General features: G+C 39.0%; 1 protein-coding gene and 1 pseudogene across 1 annotated transcript in view; both read left to right on the top strand.

The window, feature by feature from the left end:
- The window catches only part of MTR (5-methyltetrahydrofolate-homocysteine methyltransferase), a 105,252-nt gene that overhangs the window by 8,288 nt on the left and 75,705 nt on the right, over window positions 1-21,259 (top strand). Inside the window, 6 exon segments of the mRNA XM_017862275.1 lie at window positions 2,304-2,393; window positions 4,266-4,335; window positions 6,066-6,158; window positions 9,838-9,944; window positions 13,025-13,084; window positions 13,868-13,962. Of these exon segments, the coding sequence (XP_017717764.1) occupies window positions 2,304-2,393; window positions 4,266-4,335; window positions 6,066-6,158; window positions 9,838-9,944; window positions 13,025-13,084; window positions 13,868-13,962 (515 nt within the window).
- Window positions 17,051-17,932, top strand: LOC108522214 (40S ribosomal protein SA-like; annotated as a pseudogene).

Raw genomic sequence — 21,259 nt, 5'->3', positions numbered from 1 at the left:
AAAAGTTATGTACTGTGTTGGGCACTCAGGATAAGGGAATGAGATAGGTAGGTTTTCTGCCCTTGAGGCATGTAAACTCTAGTGAAAAACTATGAGATTCTGGACAAATAAGGGTTTTCACACTAGTGAATGTGAGAAAACTATCTTATTCAAGTCACTGCAACAGCCCTGATGAAGCAATGCTTAAAGGTGGTGTCTTAGCTTCGGCTGCTATATTACCTGTTACCGTAGACTGGGTTATACAAGCACACATTTATTTCTCACAGTTCTAGAAGCTGGAAGTCCACAAAGTGCCAGCAGATCCTGCGTGTGGTGAGGGCCCTCTTGTTTATTGATAGCTATCTTTTTGTATCTTTACTTGACGGAGAGCAGAGAGAGGACAAAAAACTCCCATATTTCTTCTTATAAGGGCACTGCTGTGGTCTCAATGTTTGTGTGCCTGTGAGATTCGTATGTGAAATCCTAATGCCCAGTGTGATGGTATTAGGAGGTGCCCTTATAAAGAGGCTCAAGGGCGCTTATTCACCCCTTCCACCATGTGAAGATACAGTGAGAAGATGCTGTCTATGAACTAGAAAGCTGGCGCTCACCCATTATAAAATTCTAAGATACAACTATCACTCATGTGTTTCATATTTTAGTCTAGTTTTCTGTATTTGGATTTTTAAAAATTAAATTGGGATTACATTGCTTCGTACTGTCTTATAATTTGCGTTTATTACTTATATACCGTATTAAATATTCTGAAACATGGTTTTAATAACTTCATAATCTATTCTTTGTATATATCATCATTTATTTAACTAATCTTCTTATTCCTAGGCATTAAGTTTATTTTCAATTTTTCTTGTTCTTTTAAAAAAACTTAAATTAGTTCTTATAAAACAAATCTCGTAGATAATATATTCCCATTTGACCATACTCTAAATTGCTATTTTTTCCTTAGAGATAACCTCTGATGTTAGTTGCTGTGTGTCGTCCCAGATTCTTTTGTTATTCATTTTCATGTATGTATATGTGTGTATACGTGAGTGAATATATATGTAGAAAACTCATAGTACTCTGTGTGTGTGTGTTTTAATTTAATGGTGTCACGCTTTACATATCATTCTATTTTTTTTTTATTTAACAATACTTTGCAGAATCTTTCCATGTCAGTATTTGTAGATATACAATTTTTTTATAGCTGTCACATGGCATGTAATAAAGTGGATATATTTTAGTTTATTTAGCTATTTCCCTATTGGTAGATATTTAGGATGTTTGTTATTGTTACTATAAATATGCATATCTTGTTTTTTTTCTCCCAGTGCTTCTGCAAGCATTGTCCATCGACTTAAGAGGGGTTGGGTTTATTTAGTGTTGGAAAATCAAGGGGGTCAAGAGATTCCAGGGTGCTAGTCAGATTGAGGTTGAGATGATCCAAAGAGTGGAGCCAGGAACACGAGTTTCGAAGAGAGAGCACAAAGGAGCATCAAGATCTTCAGGGTTTCATAAGGATGTGACGCTGGTTCAGAGGGACTAGGAAATGTAGACTGAAAACATTGTGGTCAGATGTTGAGATCTCTGAGATGGTATACTTCTCCATAGGCATCAGGTTCTGCCAAAGCAGGAAGAAGATAAGGGAACACAACTACCGTTCGTTGAGTGCCCATTATGTGTCAGACACTTGATGTTGTTTTTTTGAGACAGGGTCTCACTCTGTCACCCAGGCTGGAGTACCGTGGTGCCACTGTGGCTCACTTGAACCTCTGGGCCCAAGCAGTCCTCCTGCCTTAGCCTTCCAAGTAGCTGGGACTATGGGCATGTGCCACCATGCCTGGCTAATTTTTTGTATTGTTTTGGTTAGAGACAGGGTCTTTCTATGTTGCACAGACTGGTCTTGAACTGGCCTCAAGCAGTCCTCTCACCTTGGCCTCCCAAAGTGCTATGATTATATAAGCCACCATGCCTGGCTGATGTGTTACTTTATATTAGCAGATAGCTACCCTGTGAAGTAGGGTTATAATATTTTTGAATGAGGAGACTGAGACTCGGAGAGTTTAAGGGACTTGATTAAATTCTTATAACCTTAGCATGTTAACATTGTCTGAAGTCAAGTTCTGTGTTTATTTATTCATACCACATGCCTTTCTGTGAAATCCTTACACCTTTTTGCATCTCTACCTTCTAATGCAGTGCCTTACTCTTAGTAAGTGGTCAAAAGATAGCTGATGATAATGGTGGTAATGAAAGAGCATGTTTATTCTGGGGGGACAAAATACTTTAAAGCTCATAGTTGACATTATAATCTCTTGTTGCAGGAATACTTGCTGGCTGGGGCAGATATCATTGAAACAAATACTTTCAGCAGCACTAGTATTGCCCAAGCTGACTATGGCCTTGAACACTTGGTAAGAATTCCATTGTTCCATGTATCTAAGATACTTATAGGCGTTTGCTGCGTTGGTAGTTGCTAGTGAGTAAAGCACTAGAAGCTGCAGAGTCAAGCTAATGCCTAGTTATCTTTTGTTTATGATGAGACGGGGAAAATGATGTGAATCCTTCCTGCTTGTGAACACAGTGGCCCATTCATTTTCCAACTGGCTACTTTTATGGGCAAGTAATAATCAAGTATAAATGATACTTATCATGCAGTAGCTGTTGATAAAGGCGTAATCATTGGCCGTATGCACACAGTATTATGACGCCTTTTTGAGTATTAGATGGCAGCCTTGGTTTCTTTTTTAAAAATTGTGATTAAATACACATAACATAAAATTTATCATATTTATTTTTAAGTATACACTTCAGTGGTATTAAGTACATTCACAGTGTTGTGCTATCATCACCACTGTCCATTTCCAGAACTTTCTCATTTTCTGAAACTGAAACTCTGTACCCATTAGACAGTACCTTCCCATTCTACTCCCAACTCCAGCCCCGGCATACTCTATTCTACTTTCTGTCTCTATGAATTTGACTATTCTAGGTACCTTAGGTTGAATCACATAGTATTTGGCCTTTTGTGACTAGTTTATTTCACTTAATGTAATGTCCTCGAGGTTCATCCATGTTGTCGTGTGTGTCAGAATTTCCTTCCTCTTTAAGGTTGAATAATGTATCATTGTGTGTATATACCGCGTTTTGCTTATTCATCTGTTGATACTTTGGGTTGCTTCTACCTTTCGGCTATTGTGAATATGCAGTGTTGCTATGTACGTGTGTATACAAACATCTATTCAAGTCCCCACATTCAGTTTTTTTGTATATATACACAGAAGTCGAATTGTTAGATAATATGGTAATTCTATGTTTAATTTTTTGAGGAACTACCATACTGCTTTCAGAGTGGCTGTACCTTTTTTTTTTGAGCCCGGGTCAGATAGTATAGTACATATTTTGGCTTTGTTAGCAAAGTCTTTTGCAACTACTCAACTCCATCATGTAGTGTGGAAGCAGCTATAGACATTATATAAATAAATGGACTTACTTTATCCCAGTAAAACTATTTACAAAAACAGGCAGTGGACCCAATTTGCCCTATGAGCTGCAGTTTGCCAACACCTATTTAGGATGTTCTGGTTATTAAATTCCTGGATGTGGTTATTCAAGACACATAGGATCTTAGGAATTCAAAGGAACTTGAAAATCACAAGTCTAGGTTATCCCGACTTGGTCTGTGGAAGAGCTTCTGGAGGGCTGTGAACCTTCTTAAATCATAGGCAACACTGTGTGTGTTTGTGCATATTTGCTTTTTATTTCCTGATGAGAGGGTTCATAGCCCTTTATCAAATTGTCAGGTCGTTAATAATATGCAAAAAGTTCAGAATTACTGATTCCAACTATTGTACATGAATCAGGCCTGGAAAAGTTGCAGTGGGAACTGCCTGGTCAGGCAGTGACAGACTAGTCCTTGTACCTGCATGTTTTGCCTCTTAAGCCTATTGCTGTTTCCATTGCTTTATTTTTTTCTTAATTCTCAGAATATTTAACTACATAGGTTATTCTCTGACATGCTAGATGTCTAAGGATTGCCCTTTTACCAGCTAGCTCATGGTTTGGGAGGAGAACCTAAAAGCAATTCTCAAGGATTCTTATCTTTCCTTGCTGCCTTTCGAGTCTGGAGCTGATATGCCTGCTTGGCTAAGATTTCACTCAGACCTCAGATTAATTCACTCTACATTTCGTTACTGAAGAACACTGGGTATTGGATGGTCATGAATCCTTTATTTATTGTGTGGAGGAAAAGAAGGACAAGCTAATGTTTGTGGTTGATACATTAGGCCTACCGGATGAACAAGTGCTCTGCAGGAGTGGCCAGAAAAGCTGCCGAGGAGATAACTCTCCAGACAGGTAAGGAATCTTCTTCTCTTTTTTTTGCACACGTGGTTCCTTTGATATAGTCAGCTATAACTTGCTGTCCTTATTGCAGTTTTTCCTTATGTGGCCTTTGGCTTATGAGCAACACTGCAGACGCTGTATTTTACGTATTTGTAGATTACTTCTCTGCAGTTTCATGATCAAGCACTCAACATCTTTGAATTGATGCCAACCCTGTGGTCTTTGGGTTGCTCTTTCAGCCTGGTTTAGCCTGGCTTGGTAGCGAGGCCCCTGACTTCGTTGTGTATTTAGAGATGAAATAATTTATGTCTCTTTGGAAGCACATCATCAGGTCATTAAAAGTAACAGCTGGCTGTTTTGATGATCTTGGCTATTATTAGGATATTTGATCTCATTTTTTTAAAGCCATCCTCATCCCTGTGATTAGCTGATATAGGTAGAGATATTGCCTTTCAAGCATTTTCCCTTTATACTGTTGATGTCCTTGAAGGCTCTGTGAAGCACACAAAAAAGTGTGGCATTAGATTCAGTCTTGCTGGGACTTGAAAAGTGGCTCCTGAAATAACTAACCTCCTGGCTGGATGCCATCAGAACACTTGGGCACCAGCTGGTAGGAGGCTTTGAGAGAGGGAAAGGAATATAAGAAATATATGGAGCCCCTTAAGATTTGGAAATGTGAAGTTATTGCCAACAGGAAGGCAAAATTACTGTGAAGTTATGCACAGCATACTAATGAAGACCAAAGCAGTTTACAAGAACTCTGTTTCTAAGAGATAATGTTTAAATGCATGGAAATGCATAGACTATTACTCCAACAGAGTCACAGGTCAGAGGACACTGAACCAGCTAAAGCAGGGAGAGATAAGGACAGTTTTCTTATACCCACGTTATTGGTTAGCTTTGGGGATGCGAAAGAATATTTGGGCCTGTAACCTCTTCAAAAGCTGGTTTATCAATTAGCTGATAGTCTTCTCCAGTTAAATTACAAAGCATAGTAACCAGGTTATTGAGTAGCTACAGTCATCAAAGGTAGTGAGCAGTACGACCCTGGCTTCTGTGTAATGAACACAACTTCCCACGCCATTTTTAGAAGCACCTGGGCTCCAGGGCAGAGGAAAAGTTATTGAAGAAAGATTTGCTCTGCTTCATACTTCAATTTCAGGCTTTATAATTGTTAATCCTGATTTAGTATTTCCTTCTAGTGAAGGGCCTGCAATATGGTACTAGAAAGCATTTCAAGTTAAATGCTACTGTGAGGTGATTTTGCAGAACTTACGTTAAGTTCAAAACCTTTAGGGCTTTGTAAAAATAGGAGGAGAGGGAATTTGTTCAAACACAGCTCTAGTGATAGAAAAGGATTACTTACTGAAATGTTTTAGTCAGTTGTGTGAGAATTCAGAGTTTTGGGGACTGGTTTTGTGATGATATGTGCATATCTCCTATATGGCATAATTTCCTTAGTGGGCTCTGGGGCAGCCCCATGATCAAATATATATAAGCAGAATCTATGAATCATCTAAGTTAGATAAAGACTATAAATAGTCTCTTGCTAGTTTAGGAGAGGTCAAGTTTTATTGTCAAATTGAAAAAAAAGTTTGGGCTTTTAGAGCTTTTTGGATTTCAGAGTTGTGTACAAAAGATTATAGATCTGTGTTCTAGAAAAAAATCTTATTGGCTATTCATTCACAGCAAAAAATGTTCAGCCACTTAGAGATTTCACACTTGTTTTTCTTTTCCCAAAGGAATTAAGAAGTTTGTGGCAGGGGCTCTGGGTCCGACTAATAAGACACTCTCTGTGTCCCCGTCTGTGGAAAGACCAGATTATAGGAACATCAGTGAGTATTTACCGTATATAATCATTGATCTTGGGCAAGTACCTCTGTGCTTCAGTAAGCTATAAATCTGTAAAATGGAACCAATAACAGGATCTACCTTAGAGTTACTGTGATTTAATCCTTGTAAAAGGTGTACAACAGTGCCTGGAATATAGTAGACATCTAAATAGAAAGTTAGCTATGATGATGATGATTATTTGAACTTGCTTTCAAATGTATATGGTGTTGTGTTAATGCTGCTTTGTCAGCTGTGGAAATGAAACCAACTAAAATAAAGCTGTAAACTCAGAAGTTGAGCAAATTTGGATACTAGGTTTGTGGTCTATTATAGAATAGCCCACAATATCCTCGTTTATCAGAAGGCAGTCCGTACTATCTAGACATCTGTATTAGTCCATTTTCACACTGCTGATAAAGACATACAAGACTGGGCAATTTACAGAAGAAAGAGAGATTTAATGGACTTACAGTTCCATGTGGCTGGGGAAGCCTCATAATCATGGCAGAAGGCAAGTAGGAGCAAGTCACATCTTACATGGATTACAGCAGGCAAAGAGAAAGCTTGTGTGGGGAAACTCCCCCTTATAGAACAATCAAATCTTTGAGACTTATTCACTATTACAAGAACAGCATGGGAAAGACCTGCCCCCATGATTCAATTACCTCCCACCAGGTCCTCTCACAACACGTGGGAATTCAAGATGAGATTTGGGTGGGGACACAGCCAAACCATATCAACATGTTGGCATTATACATGTTATAAACTACCATATATAAACGTACTTATATTGAGATCTGACAAAACATCCAAATATCTAGGTCAATTTCTAAGCATCAAGACTGTAGAAAACAAAATGCATTAAAATATCAGAGCTGAATAATCATGATACCATGTCTGGTAGTGCAGTCTGTGGAGATGACAAGATCAAGCAAGTATAGTTTGTAGGTTTTTGGTTTATGGAACTTTGTGTGTTGTGATACCACACTTTTTCACCAGGAGCTGCTCATACCAGGCTTATGTGTTGTTGATGCTCCCTTTGGTCTAGACATGCCAGTGGGGAGCTAACTTCTCCTTGCTCTTGGGCTGTACAAGGTGAAGTACAGTAAGTCTTCACTTAACGTCATTCAGATTCTTGAAAACTGCATATTTAAGCAAAATGATGCATAGTAGGCCCTCAATTAATGGCATTTCCTTCAACAGAATTTCATTATAATGTTGATTAGAAAGAAAATACTGGTTTTGTTACATATTAGTCAAAGTTGCAATTTCTGAGAACCTGTCAATGATGTTACAGGAGGACTTTATAGGCTTCTGTATTGGATATTTGAGCATTTTTTTCTTATTTTGGTTGGGAAATAAAATGGGGAGAGAGATGATCTCTCATTTGGAAATAGATAATCAAATACATTTCTTTTCTTTTCTTTTTTTTTTTTTGAGACAGCGTCTCACTTTGTTGCCTAGGATGGAGTGCAAGGGCACGATCTTGACTTACTGCAGCCTCCACCTCCTGGGTTCGAGTGATTATCCTGCCTCACTCTCCCCAGTAGCTAGGGCTACAGGCATGTGCCATCATGCCTGGCTAATTTTTGTATTTTTAAAGTAGAGTTGGGGTTTTACCATGTTGGCCAGGCTGGTCTTGAACTCCTGACCTCAAGTGATCTGCTCGCCTCAGGCCCCCACAGTGCTGGCGTGAGCCACTGCACTGGGCCAGTCCAAGACATTTCTAACAAAAATTTTACCAGGAGTGATTGAACACTTTTTGTTTGAGACTGAAATTGCCCACCAGACAGGTTTCTTCTCTGACAGAGTTGGTGTAAGAGCAGAGACAAAATCTGCAGACTTGCAGCCGTTTGTCACAGAGTGACTTCAACTCAACCTGCGACCTGTCCACATCACTGTGGCATGTTTCTCACAGCCATCTCTTAACCGGTTGATTGAAATGAGCTATGGAAGGAATGATATATTTCAGAGATATTGAATAAGGGGTACATGTTCAAGAAATTCGTGCACCTTCCTTCTCACTCCTCAGCTTGTACATGGGAAGTGGAAGTTATGTGGCAGATGTTTAGGAACAGCTGCCTTCAGCTTACTTGTTATACCTTCTGTCCCTGCCACCTTTCTTTTTTTGGTTTCTAACAAAAGATCATGTTCTTATGGTACTGGTACCAAACAGAGATATAGACCAATGGAACAGAACAAGCCTCCAGAAATAGATACCACACATCTACAACTATCTGGTCTTTGACAAACCTGACAAACAAGAAATGGGGAAAGGATTCCCTATTTAAAAATGGGTGCTGGGAAAACTGGGCTAAGCATATGTGAAGCTGAAACTTGGATCCTTCCTTCACACCTTATACAAAAATTAATTCAAGATGGATTAAAGACTTTAAATGTTAGGACCTAAAACACAAAAAACCTAGAAGAAAACCTAGGCAATACCTTCAGGACATAGACATGGGCAGGACTTCATGTCTTAAAAACACCAAAAGCAATGACAACAAAAGCCAAAAATTGACAAATGGGATCTAATTAAATAAAGAGGCTTCTGCACAACAAAAGAACTTACCATCAGGAGTGAACAGGCAACCTACAGATGGGCGAAAATTTGCAATCTACTCATCTGACAAAGGGATTATCTGGAATCCTACAAAGAACTCAAATTTACAAATTTACAAGAAAGAAACAATCCCATCAACAAGTGGGCAAAGGAGATGAACAGACCCTTCCCAAAAGAAGACATTTATGCAGCCAACAGACACATGAAAAAATGCTTATCATCACTGAACATCAAAGAAATGCAAATAAAAACCACAATGAGATACCATCTCACGCCAGTTAGAATGGTGATCATTAAAAAGTCAGGAAACAACAGGTGCTGGAGAGGATGTGGAGAAATAGGAATGCTTTTACACTGTTGGTGGGACTGTAAACTAGTTCAACCATTGTGGAAGACAGTGTGGTGATTCCTCAGGGATCTAGAACTAGAAATACCATTTGACCCAGCCATCCCATTATATTTGGGATATATCCAAAGGATTATAAATCATGCTGCTATAAAGACACATGCACATATGTTTATTGTGGCACTATTCACAATAGCAAAGACTTGGAACCAACCCAAATGTCCAACAATGATAGACTGGATTAAGAAAATGTGGCACATACACACCATGGAATACTATGCAGCCACAGTAGTTCATGTCCTTTGTAGGAATATGGATGGATGCAGCTGGAAACCATCATTCTCAGCAAACTATCACAAGAACATAAAACCAAACACCGCATGTTCTCACTCATAAGTGGGAATTGAACAATGAGATCACTTGGACACAGGAAGGAGAACGTCACACACCAGGGCCTGTTGTGGGGTGGGGGGGAGTGGGGAGGGATAGCATTAGGAGATATACCTAATGTAAATGACGAGTTAATGGGTGCAGCACACCAACATGGCACATGTATACATATGTAACAAACCTGCACGTCGTGCACATGTACCCTAGAACTTAAAGTATAATTTAAAAAAATAAAAAAAAAATAAAGAAAACAATCATGTTCTTAAACTATGCATTCTAAACCAGCAGTAGTTCACAGGTACCAGACCTACACTTGAGATACCCTAGGGCCATTCAGAGGATATTGATGACTGATGTGCTGGGTGTGATTTATTTTTTGCAGCATTTGATGAGCTTGTTGAAGCATACCAAGAGCAGGCCAAAGGACTTCTGGATGGCGGAGTTGATATCTTACTCATTGAAACTATTTTTGATACTGCCAATGCCAAGGTGAGCTAAGGGAGAAAAAGCAGACAGGGCTGGGCTGAGGGCTGTGGGAGAGTCCCCTGATGTTCAGAGAAGATAGTATTAGCCATTACCAAAGTTAAATAAATTACCTGCATTTCCTCCATTTCATTCTTGAGTGTTTTTAACTGAGGCCAGTACAATAAGAAAAATGTAAACCTGCTTTTGAAGCTTTTAAAATAACTTTTTTCTAATTATGAAAATAGATATTTTCATATATAGCTAGTATAAATGTGTATATTCCTAGGTAATAACTACATGCTGCTGGTTCTAAATTTGAAAGATACATAAATACACAGAGTGAAAAGTGAATATCCTTTCCTTTCCTAGTCTTTAGTTATCCAGCTCCCTTTCTAGAGACAGCTACTATTACCAGTTTGGGGGTCCTGGCAGATGCTGTACAGATATAAGCATGCGTGTACGTGTGTGTTTGTGTTCCTTACATACATGCAAAGGCACATAAGTTTATGGAGAGAGAAGCAAATATCCTTATATGTATGTTTTTACACAGTGTATCTGTAGGATACATTTCTACAAGTAAAATTGCTGAATCAAAGGATATGTGCATTGTTAATTTTTATCTTTAGTGTCAAGTTACCCTCGTTTGAGACTGGACTCAATTATACTCCCTTCAGCAAGAAGTGTACAATAGTGCTGGTTTCACAACACCCTCACTAGCACAGTGTATTATTAAACTATTTGACCTTTTCCAGTTTGACAGGTGGTGCCTCACTGTAGTTTTAATTTGTATTTTTCTTACTACTAATGTAATTGAGCATCTTTCTTTAGTTTTGGAGCCATTTATATTTTATTTTCTATGACTTATGTCTTCTGTCCTTTTTTTCTATTGGACTTTGGCTTTTTAAAATTGAGTCCTTTACTGAGAAAATGAGGCCCTTCTCAATAATGAGCAGCAGCTACTGTCCTCCAGTTTGTTTGACGTTTGACTTTCTTTATGGTGGTGATGGTGGTAGTGTTGTATTGTTGTTTGTTTGTGTGTGCGTTTTAATGGCATAGGAGAATTTTTCTTAAATGTTATATGGTTGAATTTACAGATTTTATTTTTTTGTTGTGGAGGGGGAGACTATAGTTACAGAGGCACTCCTCAGTCAAAGAGAAGAAAAAAATGGAAAAATGGCCTTTTCCTCCCTAGTACTTTACAGTTTCATTAAATGTTTAATTGTTGTGGGAATCAGACCACAGGTCCAGAGTTTTTGAACTTTTCTTTTTTTTTTGAGACGGAGTCTCGCTCTGTCACCCAGGCTGGAGTGCAGTGGCCGGATCTCAGCTCACTGCAAGCTCTGCCTCCTGGGTTTACGCCATTCTCCTGCCTCAGCCTCCCGAGTAGCTGGGACTACAGGCGCCCGCCACCTCGCCCGGCTAGTTTTTTGTAATTTTAGTAGAGACGGGGTTTCACTGTGTTAGCCAGGATGTTCTCCATCTCCTGACCTCGTGATCCGCCCATCTCGGCCTCCCAAAGTGCTGGGATTACAGGCTTGAGCCACCGCGCTCGGCCTTGAACTTTTCAAAAAAAATCATTTTCTAAAATACTTGCGAGCAGGAAGAACATAGAGAGCCACTACCAGCCTGAAGCTGGATGACCACCCTACCTTGTTCTTAACACGTGACTTTCATTGGGTTCTTTTTTATATATCTTTTTAGAAATTGTTTTGTGAATCTCCAGTAAACAAATTATAATTTGAAAAGGAATTCAGATATACGTTTTGAAAATGAGAGCAGTAACAAACAAGATAAGGAATATATCTGAAATGAGATTCATATATACACTTGCAAAGAGTCACGGTATTGTTTAGATTAGAAGTAAGAGGGATTAACATGAGGGGATAAAGCATTAAGGATATGTTTTGTTGAGTTTCTAAGTTTTCAGATGTGTGGCATACATTCTGATTATATGGAACTAATGCCCCTCATGATGCATCTGCTATTTATTTTGGAGTGAGAAATAGAATTGGGAGCTAACTTTTTTCCTTTAAAGTTTAGTTTTCCTACCACCATCTATTAAGCATCCTGTTATTTCACAGTGATAGGAATGATGTGGAACATTATCCTTATCATCCAAAATTCTGGAGTGCATTTGAATCTTGTGTTTTCTAGTAATCTGTCTGCTAATATGACGCTATTGTACCATTTACCATAACATTAGAATATGTCTGAGTAACTGGTAGGCTTAGATTTTTTTTTTTTTTCATTGAGTCCCATCCCCTTTTCCAGATACCCCTTTTCATGGCTATTCTTACATGTTTGTTTTCCGTAAGATCTTTAGGATCAATTTGTCTATTTCTAAAGAGGAAATTCTGATATTATTGATTTAGTAACTTTCCATGAAAAAAACTTACCATCACAGGAAAGGTACACATTAATTACAGGTTGCATTCTGATGTCAGAGAATTAATTGTGAAAACATACGTATCTTAGCATCAAGAAATAAAATGATAAAAAGAGAAGATCCATTACCTGGAACTTAATATGTGGACTGAACAGCACAGAATAACATAGGATTTGTACCATTACTACCTAATCTAAGCTGATGCTGTTTTTTGCAATGATGGATACTGTTGGTTCATATACCTACCATGTGTATGAAAGGATGTGAAAAGCGGGGACATTCTTATTTATTAATTTTTGAGTCAGAGTCTTGTTCTGTCATTCAGGCTGAAGTGCAGTGGCATGATCACAGCTCAACTGCAACCTTGAACTCCTGAACTCAGGCAGTCGTCCTGTCTCAGCCTCCTGAGTGTTATTTATTTATTTTTAATTTTTATTGAGGAAAGGAAGAAAGAATACTCTTCAGCTCCTCCTCAGAGGAAATACTAGTTCCTAGGTGAACGTTCAGTGAGCTTTTGTTTTGTTTTAATATGCACAGTATTACACTTGAGAAAGGGGTGCTGGAGTTGTGCCTTACAAGGAAGACATTTCTTCCCAGAGAGCTTGATGTATATCTTATCTGAAGAGGTCTTAGAAAAGGGTGCATTCTAATCAGGAAGTTAGACTAATCTTGGAAACAGTCTCAGAAATAAAGACGTTCTTTCTTTTTTCCCTGACAGGCAGCTGTGTTTGCACTCCAAAACCTTTTTGAGGAGAAATATGCTCCCCGGCCTATCTTTGTAAGTTTTAAAGTGTTTGCACAATACATTCTGTCTTCTATTAATAATTGTCCTTTTGAGCATGTTTTTCCCCGCCTTGCATAGTAGAACTATTAATAGTATCTTTTAGAACTCACCTACGTTAACTTCCATTGTTCACTTCCCTCCCACCACTTCTAGACCAATAACAGTCTTATATCTGGAGAGGCAAGGAAAATGAATCTAGAAGTAGCTGATGAAAGGCAAGCTGTTCAAAAGAAGCCCTCTGTATTGGTCCTTGAAGCCAAAGACTTCAAGGCTCAGTCTCATTAAGGCCCAAGGAGGGGTGGACTTGCATGCTGATGGCCACATAGCCAACACCGAAGACACCAGACTGCCGCTTTATTGACTCAGTAGGCAGACCTCTCTGCTGAGTCCTAAAATTGCTTGGTGAGAAGCGAATTGAATCCAGACAAGGGTGTTAGATAAGTCCAATGTTTAACAGCAGGAGGTCAGGATAACTTAATGTTATCTCTGGGAAAACTGCCTCTAATAAGACTGGATGTGTGAATTCCAAAGTTGTTTCAGTCATTGCTTTTGCCTCAGTGACTTTCCCTTATCTCTGTTTCTGTGGCTTCCTGCCTCTTCCCCTAATCTCTTGGCATATGTCTGTTCTGACTTACAGAAAGTGCTCCCTTTGAATTTGAGTTCCACATTTCTTTTCCTTGTAAAAGAGCAAAGGAAGTCAGCTTGTTCGTTTGATTTTGTCGTTATAGCTATATTCTTGAGTCTGTATTGTTGACTTTGTTGACTTTGTCAATTCAGATTTCAGGGACGATTGTTGATAAAAGTGGACGGACTCTTTCTGGACAGACAGGAGAGGCATTTGTCATCAGCTTGTCTCATGCAGAACCACTCTGGTGAGTGATCCATCTTTCTAACTTCTTTTCTTTATGGGGGAACCTTTTCTCATGGCTGTGGAATATGACCTGGGAGGGGATTGCTTCCACATATTTTTACTGTACCACTTCTATATTGAGTTTCCTTTAAGTACTCTCCGACTTTTCCCAAAAGGATTCAGAAGATTGCTGCCTAAATGGGTCAATTTGAGGGACTGGAAAGGTTCTCATATGGTTACCTGTTTTTGTCTGTAGGTGTGCCCTTTATAGTTTGCAGTGCTTTGCAAATTTTAGGGCAGTGCCACTCCCTATTATGAGGCAACCAGAAGCAGTCAGTCATGGAATAAGGTGGGAATTCTAAAGCTCAGCTTTTTATCTGTAAAGTGAATATGGCAGTTGGCATGGTGGTGTGTGCCTGTAGTCCCAGCTACTTGGGAGGTGGAAGCAGGAGAGGATCTCTTAAGGCCAGGTGTTGGAAGCTGTAGCTCCTGTGAATAACCGCTGTATTTCAGCTTGGCCAACATAGCAGGACCCTGTCTCTAAAGAATTAAATTAACATGACTTTTACAATCTATTTAAAAATATCTGCCTTTTTACATTTTATTTTTCATATCAAAATGTTTTAAATCATGTACTTTGAGTCTCATGGAAGAGTATCTGAGTATATATACCGTTTTTTGCCTGGAGTTTTTTTTATTCCTGGGCTTTTTTCTTCTATTCCTCCTGCCTGGAAGCTATGCTGGTCCCCTGCCCCTTTTCCCCCCTTTCCATCCACCATACCTCTTCACTCTGCTGACTTCTTCTTAGCCTTTAAGACTCATATCAAGAATCTTCCCTCTAGAGAACATTCCCTCTCTCACTAGCCCAGATTGATATTCTTTGTTTACTTTTATTTTAGCCTTTGCCATAAAAAGTAAGAGTAGTAGACATTTGTTGAGAGTTTGCCGTGTGCCAGGCTCTGTTCTAAGTGCTTTATGTGAGTTCTTTCTTTAATTCTGGCAGTAACACCTTGAGGGTTGGTACTGGTATTAATGTCCCCATTTTAACAAGAAGGGTACTGAGACTCAGAGGTTGTAACTCACCCAAGGTGAAGTAAATAGAGAATCTGGGGACAGGAGCATGCTTTTAACCACTGTGTTATATCACATTTTATCAATTATGTGATGTTCTTTTTTTTCACTCTTAAATGTTTGTAATTAAAGAGCGCATCTTACAGTTGACTTAATGTCATATTGTGGTTTCTTAAAAGGTGCTGTTAATTTAAAGTGCATTAATAGACATTTGATTGGGCCTGACAATTAAGAAAATCGTTGTCTTGAACTGGTTGTAGATGACCTTCTTCACAGCTTATGAGTTTTTCCTGAGCAGTCTCTTCATCTTTATTTCTCTAGTGTTTAGTGGAATTCTTGGCACATAGTAGGGATGTAATAAGTGTTTAACAGAAAAACTGAGGGTAGGAAGTGTAGGGGTCTCGGAAGACAAATTTTATCTAGTTTATTTAAATTTTTGTGCCTATCAGTGAGTGTTTGGAGCATTCCTCCCTTCACTGTCTTTCTCTTTTCCCGCCCCTTTGCTAAGTCTGAATTTGTTATGTGGTTAAGTAAATGACACTGTAATGGATATATGTTACTCATGATGTATTTGTCAAAACCCAGAGAATATACAAAACCAAGAATGAACGCTAATGTAAACTGTAGACTTTAGTTACTAATCATGTATTGCTATTGGTTCACATTCTGATAGGTGTACCACACCAATGCAAGATCTTAATAATAATGATGTAGTCTTTCCTAGCGATTAGGTAAAACCTCTGTGTTGTCCTGTGTGTCACTGGAGTCTTTAGTTTGCCGAGAGTTCTCAAGGGCCCCTCAGAGGACGTTCTTCCTGCCACTGCCTCACCTCCAGGAGCCCCAAGATGAGGTTTTATTGAGGTCTAAATAATTTATGTTTTTATTTCTTAAGGAAACATTCAGTTTATTCTGACTTTTGATCCAATCAATGTTTAATTAAAAATTTTTAAAAATAATCCTTTCTATGACTTCAACTACAGTCCATTCACAGAGAGAATGTATTTGCTCTCTGTTTCGTTATGAATCTTACAGACTGTAAGGGCAGATAGAGGGCAGCAAATAATATGTGAAAAGGATACATATTCTTACATATATGTAGGAAACTTTTGCTTACTGACTTGCGATTATCACGAACTATAGAACAGTGGGAGAGAGCCTTTATATTACTGGTAATTCATCAAATATTTATTGAAATACTACTATATGTCCTGGAATACAGGCCAATGTGGAATAGTCCACACTAGGAGAAATGTATAAGTAAATTAAAATATAAAATACACAATGCTATACAGAACTATGAATAAAAATCTGGCAATACATGGGGTAGTGGAGTTCTTGTGGGATTTAGAGACAGCTTGTAAAGAAGGTGACATTTACCTAGGTTTTGAAAACAGGAGACAGAGTTTTCTTTTCTTTTTTTCTTTTGAGATGGAGTCTCAAAATTCGCCTATTATCAACAGCTTCCATTGGTGTGGTACACCTATTACAATATGAACCAATATCAATACATTATTATTAACTGAAGTCTGTAGTTTACCTTAGGGTTCATTCTTGGTTTTGTATATTCTGTGGGTTTTGACAAACATATCATGTGTAACATATATCCATTACAGTATCATACAGAGTAGTTTCATTGGCCCCAAAGTCCGTTGTGCTCCACTTATTTATTCTTTTTCCCAGCTCGCTGGCAAGGAATCTTTTCACTGTCTCTATAGTTTTGCTGTTTCCAGAATGGAATATAGTTGAGACCACATAGTATGTAGCCTTTTCACACTGGCTTCTTTCACTGAGTGATCTTCATTTCAGGTTCATTCATGTCTTTGTAGGCTTGATAGCTTATTTCTTTTTAACACTAAATAATACTCCGTTGTCAAGACGTACTACGGGTTTTTTCCATTCACGTATTGAAGACCATCTTGGTTGCTTCCAAGTTGGAGCAACTATGAACAAATCTCCCGTGGCCTTTCCGCGCTACTCACAGAGGAGTCCATCCGGCGTTGTTCTGGATTCCCATTGTAACTTAAAGGGAAACTTTCATAATGTCTGGAACCCTGGATGCCCTGCAAATGAAAGAGAAGGATGTCCTTAAGTTCCTTGCATCAGGAACCCATTTAGGTGGCACCAATCTTGACTTCCAAATGAAACAGTACCTCTATAAAAGGAAAAATGATGGGATCTACATCATAAATCTGAAGAGGACCTGGGAGAAGCTTCTGCTGGTAGCTTGTGCCGTTGTTGCCATTAAAAACCCTGCTGATGTCAGTGTCATATCCTTCAGGAATACTGACCAGAGGGCCATGCTGAAGTTTGCTGCTGCCACTGGAGCCACTCCAGTTCCTGGCCACTTCACTTCTGGAACCTTCACTAACCAGATCCAGGCAGCCTTCCGGGAACCACGGCTTCTTGTGGTTACTGACTTGAGGGCTGACCAGCAGCCTCTTGTGGAGGCATCTTTATGTTAACCTGCCTACCATTGCTCTGTGTAACGCAGATTCCCCTCTGCGCTATGTGGACATCGCCATTGCATGCAACAAGGGAGCTCACTCAGTGGGTTTGATGTGGCGGATGCTGGCCTGGAAAGTTCTGCACATGCATGGCACCATTTCCCGTGGACACTTGCGAGAGGTCATGCCTGATCCCTGCTTGTACAGAAATCCTGAAGAAATTGAAAACGAAGAGCAGGCTGCTACTGAAAAGGCTGTGACCAAGGAGGAGTTTCAGGGTGAATGCACGCTCCAGCTCCCGAGTTCACTGCTACTCAGCCTGAGGTTGCAGATTGGTCTGACATGTGCAGGTGCCCTCTGCCTATTAAGCAGTTCCCAACTGGAGACTGGAGTGCTCAGCCTGCCACAGAAGACTGTTCTGCAGCTCCCACTGCTCAGCCCACTGAATGAGTAGCAGCAACCACTGAATGGTCTTAAGCTGTTCTTACCTGGGCTGTTAAGCAACATGGAAATAAGGCTGATGGAAAATAAACATCAGTTTCTTAAAAAAAAAAGCTCCCGTAAACATTCATGGCAGGTTTTTGTGTAGACTTAAGTGTTCAATTCATTTGGGTAAATAACAAGGAGAGGATTGCTGGATCTTATGGTAAGACTATGTATGTTGTGAGAAACTGCCAGACTATCCTCCAAAGCTGCTGTTCCATCTTGCATTCCCACCGGCAGTGAAGGAGAGTTCCTGCTGTTCCGCATCCTTCCCAGCATTTATTTGGTGGTGTCAGTTTTGGATTTTAGCCATTCTAATAGGTGTTAGTGGTATCTTGTTTTATTTGCAATTCCTTAAAAACATATGATAATTTTGAGCGTTTGCATATGCTTACTTGCCATCTGTGTATCTTCTTTGGTGAGGGGTCTGTTCAGCTCTTTAGACCGTTTTTTTAAATTGCATTTATTGTTGAATTTTAAGAATTCTTTGTATATTTTGGATACAAGTCTGTCATATTCTGCTTTCTATTGCTATAACAGAATACCTGAGATGGTAATATATAAAGAAAAGAGGTTTATTTAGCTCACAATTCTGAAGGCTGGGAACTTCAAGATTGAGTGGCCACATCTGGCAAGGGCCTTGTGCTGCTTCATAGCATGGCAGAAAAGTGAAAGGGCACATTAGCATGTGTGAAAGAGAAGGGACAGGAGGCTGGCTTGCTTTATAACAACCCGTTCTTGAAAGAACTAATTTATTCCCTTGAGAACTAATTCAGTCTCCAGGGAACTAACCCAGTCTCTGGAGAAAGACAGTAATCCATCTTAATGATCTAATCATCTGTAAAGGCCCCACCTTCCAACACTGTTTCATTGGCAATTCAATTTCAGTATGAATTTTGGCATGGACCAACCACATCCAAACTATAGCAAATCCTTTATCGGATAATGTGTTTCACAAATATATTCTCCCAGCCTGTGGTTTGTCTTCTCATGCTCTTAATACTCTCTTTTGCTGAACAGTTTTAAATCTTAGTGAAGTTCTAGTTATCAGTTTTTTTTTTTCATGGACCCTACCTTTGGTGTTTTACCTAAAAACTCATTGCCAAACCCACGATCGTGTAACTTTTTTCTGTGTTATTTACAAAATTTTGATCGTTTTGCAATTTATATATAGGTCTGTGTTCCATTTCGAATTAGTCTTTGTGAAAGATGTAATGTCTGTGTCTAAATTAACTTTTTCAAATGCAGATGCCCAATAGTTCCAGCACCATTTGTTGGAAAGAATATCCGTTCTCCATTGGATTGCCTTTGTTTCTGTCAAAGATTAGTTGAATATATTTGCGTGGTTCTATTTCTGGACTCTATTCTGTTCCATTAATCTGTTTGTCTCTCACCAATTCCACATTGTCTTGATTGCTTGAGCTTTTTAGTAAGTATTGGAGTTGGATAGGTCAGTCCTTCAGCTTTTGTTTTTTCTCTCATTATTGTGTTGGCTGTTCTGGGTCTTTTGTCTCACCATACAAACTTTAGAGTCGGTTTGTTGATATTCACAAAATAACTGCTAGGATTTTCATTGGGATTCTTTTGAATATAGATCAAGCGTGAGAATTGATATCTTAACAATATTGTCTTCCTCTTCCTCTTTATAAACTTGATCCAAGTATTTCATTTGTTTTGATGCTAGTGTAAATTGTTTTATGGGTTTTTTTTTTTTTTTTTTTTTTTTAAGACAGGGTCTTGCTGTGTCATTCAGGCTGGAGTGCTGTGGCATGATCATGGCTCACTGCAGCCTCAACCTCCCAGGCTTAATTGATCCTTTTGCCTCAGCCTCCTAAGTAGTTGGGACTACAGGTGTGCGCCACCATGCCTGGTTAATTTTTTTATTTTTTGCAGAGCTGGGGTTTTGCTATGTTGCCCAGGCTGGTCTCAAACTCCTGGGCTCAGGTGATCCACCTGCCTTGGCCTCCCAAAATGCTGAGATTATAGGCATGAGCCACTGTACCTGGCATGTGTTTTTAATTTCAAATTTTGATTGCTTATATCTGGTATATAAGTAAACAATTGAGTTTTGTATAGTTACCTTGTATTTTGAAACCTTGGTATAATTGCTTGTTAGTTCAAGGAGTTTTTAGTGATTCTTTGGGATTCTGTACATAAACAATCATGTCATATGTGAACAAAGACAGTTTTATTTCTTCCTTTCCAATCCGTATGTGTACCTTTTACTTTCTGTCTTTTCTTATTGCATAGGGACTTCAAATACAATATTGAGTAAGCGATGAGAGTGGGTCTCCTTGCCTTGTTCCTTATCTTAGCAGGAAAGCATCTAATTTTACATGATTAAGCTTGATATTAGCTGGAAGTTTTTTCTAGATACTCTTTATCAAGTTGAAATTTCCCCCTATTCCTAGTTTGCTGAATTTTTTTAATGAATGAGTATTGGATGTTTGTTAAATAAAATTAATTTTGGAATCATTTCAGATTTACAGAAAAGTTGCAAAGATAGTGCAGAGAATTTCTGTATATTCTTCTAGTTTTCATGTTAACATAATGCATGACTATGGTACTTTTGTAAAAACTAAGAGTATATTACTATAGTTTGAGTATCCCTTATCCGAAATGCTTGGGACCAGAGTGTTTTTGGATTGTAGAGTTTTTCGAATTTTGGAGTATTTGTACTATACTTACAGTTTAGTGTCCTTAATCTGTAATCTGATATGGTCCAATGAACGTTTCTTTTGTGGGTCATGTCAGTTCTCAAGAAGTTTCATATTTTGAAGTATTTTGGATTTCCACGTTTCAGATTAGGGATATTTAACCTATATTAACTAAACTCCATACTTTATTCAGATTTCAAGGGTTTTCCACTGATAATCTGTTTTCTATTCAAGGATCCAGTCTAGGATGCCACATTGCACTTAGGAATCACAGTAAAAGGAAAAAAGTAAAATGTGAAAACATTAGAGATCACGTAGTCTAGTAACTTTGCAGTTGGCTCATAAATTCTGGAAGACCTCAGGCCCGCCACCCACTGACAACCTTTTAGGATAGCAGGGACTCTGCCTGTGGGGTAGGGCCTAAGTCCTGGTCTCCTGGACTTTAAGGGTAGCTTCTTTTTTTTTTTTTTTTTTTTTTTTTTTGAGAAGGAGTCTCGCTCTGTCACCCAGGCTGGAGTGCAGTGGCCAGATCTCAGCTCACTGCAAACTCCGCCTCCCGGGTTTACGCCTCCCGGGTTTACGCCATTCTCCTGCCTCAGCCTCCCGAGTAGCTGGGACTACAGGCGCCCACCACCTCGCCTGGCTAGTTTTTTGTATTTTTTTT

The sequence above is a fragment of the Rhinopithecus bieti genome, unplaced genomic scaffold (assembly GCF_001698545.2).
Source record: "Rhinopithecus bieti isolate Rb0 unplaced genomic scaffold, ASM169854v2 scaffold_57691, whole genome shotgun sequence".
Lineage (NCBI taxonomy): Eukaryota > Metazoa > Chordata > Mammalia > Primates > Cercopithecidae > Rhinopithecus > Rhinopithecus bieti.
The sequence above is the reverse complement of the archived record's forward strand: the minus strand, read 5'-3'. Positions and strand labels throughout refer to the sequence as shown.